This window comes from Carya illinoinensis, chromosome 10 (assembly GCF_018687715.1).
Source record: "Carya illinoinensis cultivar Pawnee chromosome 10, C.illinoinensisPawnee_v1, whole genome shotgun sequence".
Taxonomy (NCBI): domain Eukaryota; kingdom Viridiplantae; phylum Streptophyta; class Magnoliopsida; order Fagales; family Juglandaceae; genus Carya; species Carya illinoinensis.
Window position 1 is genome coordinate 16,788,879 of NC_056761.1, and position 8,729 is coordinate 16,797,607.

At 40.1% G+C, this 8,729-nt stretch overlaps 1 protein-coding gene across 2 annotated transcripts; it reads right to left on the reverse strand.

Moving 5' to 3' along the window:
- Positions 1–578: 578 nt before the first annotated feature.
- LOC122279428 lies at positions 579–8,380 on the reverse strand. 2 transcript variants are annotated; one of them, XM_043090086.1, is made up of 5 exons: positions 8,102–8,380; positions 7,854–7,985; positions 7,516–7,717; positions 1,787–1,837; positions 579–896 (listed from the first exon to the last, which is right to left on the reverse strand). In XM_043090086.1, exons 1-5 carry the CDS (start codon positions 8,300–8,302, stop codon positions 877–879), a joined length of 606 nt encoding a protein of 201 aa, XP_042946020.1. In that variant the 5' UTR covers positions 8,303–8,380; the 3' UTR covers positions 579–876. The 2 variants fall into 2 exon arrangements, with proteins under 2 accessions (XP_042946020.1, XP_042946021.1); XM_043090087.1 differs by having other exon boundaries at positions 1,783–1,837.
- Between the last annotated feature and the right edge of the window lie 349 nt (positions 8,381–8,729).

Below are 8,729 nucleotides of genomic sequence, written 5' to 3' on the forward strand. Positions count from 1 at the left end.
CACATAAATCAAGTCTTCCAAAAAGTAGGCCTAGCTTGATTTTCCGAACTTGCTAACCAATATATAGTACCTAAATTATACCATCTAAATTAATATGTATATGAAACTTTTTATGTATTTTACATGTAAGATAATTTAAGTCAAAATTTCATAATTTCCCATTCTTAATAAGAGAATATTAAAAAGGTTAGAATGACTAAAAATAGCTCTAGATTAGAAGCATCCCTGAAGGTGATAATCGGTTACATTGTCAACTAGCTCTACCATAAGCCTACCTGAGAATCTGTCCGCGGACTAAAATCGATTTTGGGAAATTCCAAATTGCACAATTTTAACCATGTCAAATTATTTTGTAACTTCACTTCTAAAGAAGTAGCACTCTCAATTTTTTATTAATTAAATTAAATACATAAATTATTACAAACTGGATCAAGTAATAAACATTACCCAAAAAAATAACATAACGAAAGTTTCCAGAAACGAATCTCAGCAAAAATAAAACCATATGCATTAGAGAGAGAGAGAGAGAGAGAGAGAGAGAGAGTAGTAAAAAGAGAGAAGGCACAAAAAACTCATCATTACCAATCATATTTTTTTTATTTTTTATTTTTACTCTCCCACACAAGGAAAATTAAAAAAGCCACCCAATTCACATTGACAAAAGCACGCTGCATAATCTCACTTAACCGAGGTATCATTGGAGGCTTGAAGCAAAGGAGTTTTGCAAACAAAATTAAATACGCATCATCAGGCCAACTTTAGAATGTCTAAATAAACACTAGAAGCACCATCTTTCCATTTTAACTAGTATAATTCATGTTCCCGAATTCCAACAGCATCGTTAAACTCCATACGCATTTCACCTCTGAAAGATCTTCAAATACAACGTGTTTCATCTGAAGGAAACCAAGAAAGGTCAGTGGTGTGCATAAAACCATGCATATAGAATTGCCAAAAAAAAAAAAATCTATTTAAGTTGCTAAATCAGGAGGTTTGAGATTAACATCTTCCAACTATTCTAATAATATTTATGTTTATTTTATTGGCACTGGGTATCCAGAAAAAAGTTCGGAGTAATTCCGGGGCCGCACAAGCTTTCGACAAGTGGTATCAAATGAGTCATTGTTTCCCCATTCCTCCCACACATAAAGCACCAATTTATCACCCTCATCCATCACCTCCTTAAATTATCGCAAGCAAGAATTTCCCCCAACAGGACTCCAAGTAATCTTCTATGGGACATGAGAATTATCACGAGAAGTCTAGCTATGATAAATTTATTTCATTTCAAATGTTACTTTCTTGGAGGGGCCTAACACATCCGATCTAACAGGACTCCAAGTAATCTTCAGAATTATCAAGAGAAGTCAAGCTATGATAAATTTATTTCACTTCAAATGTTACTTTCTTGGAGGGGCCTAACACATCCGATCTTCTCTCCCCAGTTATAATCTAACTGAGTACAACTAGACAAAAAATGAAATACAGATAGAAAAAGATAGACATGAGGGATACAAAATAATGGATACCTATCTCCAGAAGATGGGAAAGAAAGAGTTGAGAATAAAAGAGACAACCAGCACTGGTCTGAGCAACAAGGGATAATAGGACATTAATCTGGCGTATCTTTAAAATTTAACCAAACATAAATTATCAACATAGGCTTTCAGTATTGCAAATCATTGCACCAACAGCATATGAAGCAATATCAATTGCTGAACATCATTACTAGCATTTGAGTAAACAAATCGTGCTTCCGTGATATAATATAAAAATACTAACCAACCATTGCAAAGGTGATTTTCCCAAAACCATTGTCTCCCATGACTGCCAGAATCTACATGAAATAATACAAAGATAAAGAATAAATATAAATCAACACTAATTTATCGAAAATAAAAGAAATAAAAATCAACACTAAATATTACTCATCAAAATCAAACTCAACCGAAAATCTGTATAGCTTCTCTTAAATTACAAAGTCTTGAAGACGACACAACAAAAGAACAATGCTAAACAAAAAATTAAAAGTTCCGGTAACCAATCTTCTATTTTATACATATCGGACACTTTCTAATATATATTTTTTTTTATAAGTAAAAATATTTTATATATCAAAAGGAGTAACCAAGTATATTGAACGTATACAAGAAAACACCTAACCCATAATAAAGCGCCCCTAATGACCCAAAAACAACCCACAATACACTAATCCCAAAACTACCCAAAATACCCAAAAATTACACTGAACCTCAACCCCTTGTTTCCCATATAACTAATACCCAAGCCAAACCCCAACCCCTTGTGGTTCCCGTCTTCACATTGCCCTCCCTTTAGACTTCCCTCTAACTGAGCTACCTCCCTTAGTGTCGTAGTTAATTTCCCAAGACAGCCGCTGTAACTCCCTGTTTTTCTTGAAACTTTTGGCTTCAAGCGCGTGGCTTGCCTCGATCGCGGTGATTAGTTCATTGAACTGGTCTTCACATCCTCCATGTGAAATCTCCAAGAAAGGCAAAATCTCGTTAACTTTAGGCAGAATCCAATCCGCTATCGAAGGAAAAGAGACCAGGGGAGCAACATTATCCTCGGACACATTAACCAATTGCATTCCCAATTCTGGACTTTCTTCCCCGCAAGGCACCAACGACAAGTCCCGTACCTCCTCATCAACTCCATTGTTTCTTTCCATCCCCATTAGAGCTTCTAGGGTGAAAGCAAGTCCCTTCACCTCAGGTGACCCTAAACGAGCAACTTCAGCGGAACCTACATCTCCTTTACCATTTTCGGGCAAGGGTGTAACACCGCCTAACAGTTTAACCTGTGTTACCTGAAGCGAATGACATTCCATTACTGCATTCTCTACACCAACATCCAACGAAGACCTCACTTCAAATAACCTAGATTTCCTTTTGACTCGCCACGCTCTCCTGGACCTGGTTATAGGGACAGGACCGAATCCGATCTTCCGTTTTCCTTTATCTGAATTTAAAGGAATCAGGCCTATCTTAGTTTTAACAGCCCTGTTGCCTCCAGCTGAAAGCGTGTCTATTCTTGTTGACAAGAAAGCTATCGTTGTCTTCAACTCGGCAAGTTGGGTTTCCATATCCTTTAAAGAATTTTGCATCGCTTCAAGCTGATTCTAAGCTTGCGCGATTTGCAGACCACTTTCACCGTTCCCCTTACTCTGAGCCACAGAAGCATGACCCATCTTCAGAGCTACTGCATACAATTGCTTCGCCACCGTGATTGTGCTTGGATCTTAGGTGTTCTCAATCTTCTTTTCCTTTCTTGACCCCTCATCACAAGGCAAGTCCGTGGCTCTGCGTAATTCCACTACAAACTTCTCCCAACCTTGTCCTTCATGCCCTTCAGGAATTACAACACTGCTCCGCCGCCCTCCTCCACCATATTTGGTGATAGTTAGATACCAACCATGCTTATTGGAGCATCGTTGGGCCATGAATTCTCTGTTACCTTCACGCAAGTGTTTTGTATAATCTGTATTTCTCTCCGCCATTAATGCTTCTCCCACTGTAGCAATCAACCAATCTATACCATTCCGACCCATTACTACCGATCTCCAAACCCTTCTGCCCCGCTCCACTATTTTTAAAGACCTCCAAGTTTCTGGCAAAAACTCAAAAGCCTTCGATTCCACCCAAAAACACACCATTTGACAATACTAATACACACCACTTGATGCACTTCAAGTTCCTCAAATGGTCTCTCCAGCCAACTTGCAATCCAGCTGGTCAAAAGATAAACCATCCAGTTTAGGACGCCATCCCGCCGTCTCTTTGAGAAGCTCTTCATAATAGCTCACTATATGGTCTTGAACATCCTCTGGGGCTTGATACACTATATTACCCGATTGAATAACCTCAATTACATTATTCCGCCTATGTGAGTTTGCCATTATGTGGAAGAACTTAGTACATTTATCTCCCTCCAGCCATGTCATCCTAGATTTTTGTCTCCAAGAGATTTCTTCCAACAACAAAGCCTTCTCTATCTCCTTCACCACCTCAAACTTTCTCAATGAGGTCTCTTCATTGAGCCCTCCCTTCTAGATAATGCAACTCCTCCCATAGAAGACTCTTTTGCTCATCCGTGTCTAAAAACCTCAATATTCCACTTCTTTAAGTCAAGCTTAAGAACTTTAAATTTACTAGCCACAATGAAACTAGGTGTGCCATGGAAGGAATAGGAAGCCCACCAATTCCTCACCCTCTCCTCAAAATCAATCGATTGTAGCCACGTATTCTCAAATTTGAAATAACATTTACCCCCATGAATGCCCCCACAATCTAACAAAATGGGGAAGTGGTTTGAGCAAACCCGAGGCAATCTCTTCTAACATAAATCCGGATACTGAGTCTCCCAAAAAGTATCCAACCTTGACCCCCCCCTCTACTGTTGGACCACGAAAAAAACCCCCCCAACCAAAGGAAGATCAATCAAGTTAAGATTAAAAATCAGCTCCGAGAAGTCTTCCATCACCCTTGTCAAAGAAGAAGCTCCCTCCCTCTCACGAGGGAAACGTACAACATTAAAATTCCCACACACGACCCAAGGCAGTTCCCATAAAGAATACAAGCCCGCCAGTTCCTCCCACATGTAACTTCTTTCTGTACCAACATTAGGCCCATACACTCCCGCAAGAGCTCACTCCCACCCATCCTCAATGTTCTTGAAAGACCCAGCAATAGAATAGTTCCCAATGCAAACCTCTACTAGTTCCACCACTCTCCTATCCCACATCAACAACACCCTACCTAAGGCCCCCAAAGAAGCTAAATTGCTCCACCCCACAAACAACCCCATAAACTACATATGATATTTCTATCAACAAGATGCAGTTTTGGTCTCTTGAAGACAAACGATATCAACTTTCCAACTACGAAGAAGGGATCGGATGCAAAGTCGCTTATTAACATCGTTGATCCCCCTAACATTCCACGATAAGATTCTAGGCTTCATAAGATAAGCAACTCCCCCGCCGCTTCACCCTTTCCGGCCCAACAATACCCTCCTTATTATCATAATTGATAGTGCACAACAATCTTGTCAACTCTCTATCTTTTTTAACCGCTGACTTAGAGGCCGTTGATTTGTCTGCTTTGATAGCCACCAAAAGGGCCTTAAATTGCTCTTCATAGCTTTCACAAGAAATCCATACACACTGCTGTAATTCCACCACCTTTTTCAGCACCCAATCCGATGACTTACGAACTAGAATAGGTGGGATAGCACAAAGTGGGGTGGGGCTACCCAACTCATTCAATTCATCTCCCCTTCACTTACCAATCACTATCTGAAATTCCTTCTGACCCCACCTCCCCTGTAGCTCCACCACCCTTCTCAGCCCCCTTGTGTGAATCATCTAACAACCCTACATCTGTTGAGAGAGCCAACTAAAACTCACCATACAGTGCCTTCGTTGATTTCCCGATGCCACCCTCGCCCCTTCCACCATCGACCATTCCACCCATCCATGAGACAAGCTCCCTCAAAGGAGCCTCCTCCACTCGAAGACTTAGGGTGGGTTTGGGTGTTGAGAAGAGTTGTGAATAGTAGTAAAAAGTAAGAAAAATAATAATAAAGTAATAAATAGTAATAAAAAGTAGATGAAAAGTGATAAATAGGAATAAAAGTATATGAAAAGTAATAATAAAGTAATGAATAGTAGTGAAAAGTGTTGAGAGTACCCTCAGGTACTCTTAGTACCCAAACGTAGCCTTAACTGCACTCAAGGCAGCCTAAGCTTTTCATCCAAAGCATCCCCATTCTCTACCAACTCTCCATCCTTAGTTTCCTCCAGACGAAGTGACTATGCCGACCCACCATGATGGTCGACGTCGACTAACGAATCTTTCTGTGCCGGTGTGGGGTCCGGCAAGACACAGGTCAGCGCTGCAGGAGGATGGCTCAAGCCGTGGACCAAAATATCGGCAAGCACCCGATACATTTCCCTCCATACTTTCTTTGGGCTTGAACCCTAGCCCAACCCAAGACCCTTAGACGGCCTAGCCTAAACTGCATTACCCCTCCAAACATTACCATCCAAGCTCAATGGTCCGAGACTCTAAGGTATGGTTTGGTAGTAAGATGAGAATTTTGAGTTTTAAGATGAAATATTAAAATATTATATTTTAATATTATTATTGTTTTGGAATTTGAAAAAGTTTAGAAAAAGTTGAATTATTTATTATATTTTATATGGGGATTTGGAAAAGTTATAATGATGAGATGAGAATTTTGAGTTTGGGATGAGAATTTTGAAGGGCCAAACCATACCTAAGTCTTCCCCTCCCTACATTAGAGCCCGAATCTCGGCCCAGTCCCGCCTGCATAACCCCTTTCCCCTTAACATAGTGTTTAAGGCAAAAGATTTCTTCCAACAATACCCCCACTCTTTCCTCCATATCAACCAACACCTACAACATTCTTTCCTCATTTGAACCCAACATCTCACTGCCATCTCCCTCGCACCTCTATGCAACCTCCGAAATGGACACACCGGGATACACTGCATGTTTCACGGCTCGAGGCAATACCCATTGAGCTTGGAGCACCCCGTTGTACGACCATGAGCCGCCTGCCGTCGACAATGGAGAAAACACCCGTGATGTACCTCCATCTCCTCCACCCACCTTCGACTTGCCTGCCTGCTGTAGCCCAAGCCACAAATCACTCTATTTCTCTCACTTGAAATAGGGGAAGGACAAATGAGCTCCTTCAAGGTGTCCCCGAAATTCCTCCACCCCTCCCCCTTCCTCCCTTCCGACACCACTATCAGGCCTCTCCTCTTCTCGTGGCCAAACTCCGAAAGAGAGAAGAACCTGCCATTGTGATTGCAGCCCCTCTGCACCACTAGCACCTGGTTTTCCTTTCTTCAAGTTCTAAGCAACTTAGATGAACCCAATAAAGCTACACATTCCCTCACCATAGAACCCCCCCACCCCAAAGTTTCATGGTCCATAGAGATGAATTTCACCACACGGCGACTAATCTTTGTGATTCTCCACCACCTCTCCTTTTCCTTCTTAAACACGAATAACTTCTGATCAATAAGAACCTCTTTGTGGAGCCCCAACTGGACCAACACACACCGCAACCCAATAGAAACAACATGCTAATCTCCACAAGGAGTTATTGCTATTAACAAACCACCACCAATGACAAAACACCAACGGAGAAAAACTGCACGGAGAGAGAAAAGTGTATGGAGAGAAAAGGAGAGAATTTCTGGTTTTTTTTATTTTTTATTTTTGGAAAACATGAAAAAATGAGTAGCTCCCGCCCTAAAATTTATGACTGGCATAAGAGGATCCAGTAGCCTAGTCCAATTAGATGGCATATTTGTTATAGTCTCATGGAAGGTCAGCTAAATATATGCATAAGATAATTAACAGATTCATCTATCTACCAATGAATTAATTAGAAATACGAAAACGACAACGCCATAACAGTGGCTCAAAGCTATCAAGAATCAATGGAATCAATTTGATTTACCTCGATCATCCTCGGGGGGCTTTAGCCTAAAGGAATTCGCTGTCTTGGAGTCTAGCCCATCTAATACCACAGCTTGATACGTCTTAATCTCACCTCCATCGCCAAGATCCTTGGCCATGAAGGTTAAATAATACCTGATTCCCCTGGAAGCCTGACCCATTACCTTCAAGACCTTAACAAACTCCAACTCTGCATTGGCATCCTACACACCAACCAAAGCCATCACGAATTTTCACAACTTTCTGTTTAAAAAGATGATGCTGATGATAATTTTTATAATGATGATGATCATCATAATAAAAATAAAAATAAAAAATAAAAAAATAAAAAATAAAAACCTTGAACCGACGATTGTATTCGTCTATTGCGAGCTGCGAATACCGTTTATACATATCATAATTGTAGTCTATGTTGCACGGTTGAATTTGGTGGCAACAACTGACGCCAGGGATGCCAGAAACATCAAAGCCCTAAAACAACAAATGACACGAAAAGATGGAGGAATTAAGCAAAAAATTAAAGCTGGAGTAGGCGTAGACAATAATAATAGAAGATCGGAGATCGGATCAAATATAGTCAGACTCACGTCACTCTTCAAAACTTGTTCGCTGTAGGAGTAGGCTTCCTCTGGTGTCATCTCATCACGGAAATCATTTAGCGCGCTATATTGCGGCGGAATTAAAGAAAAATTATTTTGGCGGAGGATTAATTCTCTTTCCAGCTTGTCGTAACCAAACAATTCCACAAGACCCATCTCGTCGTCCGTCAATGGGTCGTCCGTCTCCATTGCTCTTCAAGCGATAACCCTACAATTGGAGAATGTCACGGTTCTGTGTTTGGGGGCAGTGTCGAAGAGATGAAAATGTTTGTAGGTCAAGACTTTAGTTCAGAACAAGGAATGCAGTGGACGGCCAAGATGGTTCCAGCACAGTAAAGAGGTGGACGTTCGAGATGATGCCAGCGCACGGAGAAGAACTCTTCTAGAATTTCTTTTTCACTTTTAAAAAACTCTTATCTCATCTCATCTCAAAATAATTATTACAATTTTTTCAAATTTTCATACAATATAAAATAAACAATTCAACTTTTTTAAATCTCAATAAAAAAATAATATTAAAATAATATTTTATAATAATATTTTATTCAACTTTCAACTTTAATATAATCTTATCTCATATCTGAAAATAAACAAAAATATTTTGTTTAACTTTGAT

What these genes read in the sequence shown, in the direction of transcription:
- LOC122279428 (XM_043090086.1), bottom strand. Translation starts at nt 8,302, where the DNA reads ATGGAGACGGACGACCCATTGACGGACGACGAGATGGGTCTTGTGGAA. An exon ending in GCCCCCCGAGGATGATCGAG is followed by an intron (nt 1,838 to 7,515) that starts GTAAATCAAATT and finishes TATTTCATGTAG; the next exon opens with ATTCTGGCAGTCATGGGAGA. An exon ending in GGAAAATCACCTTTGCAATG is followed by an intron (nt 897 to 1,786) that starts GTTGGTTAGTAT and finishes GGTTTCCTTCAG; the next exon opens with ATGAAACACGTTGTATTTGA.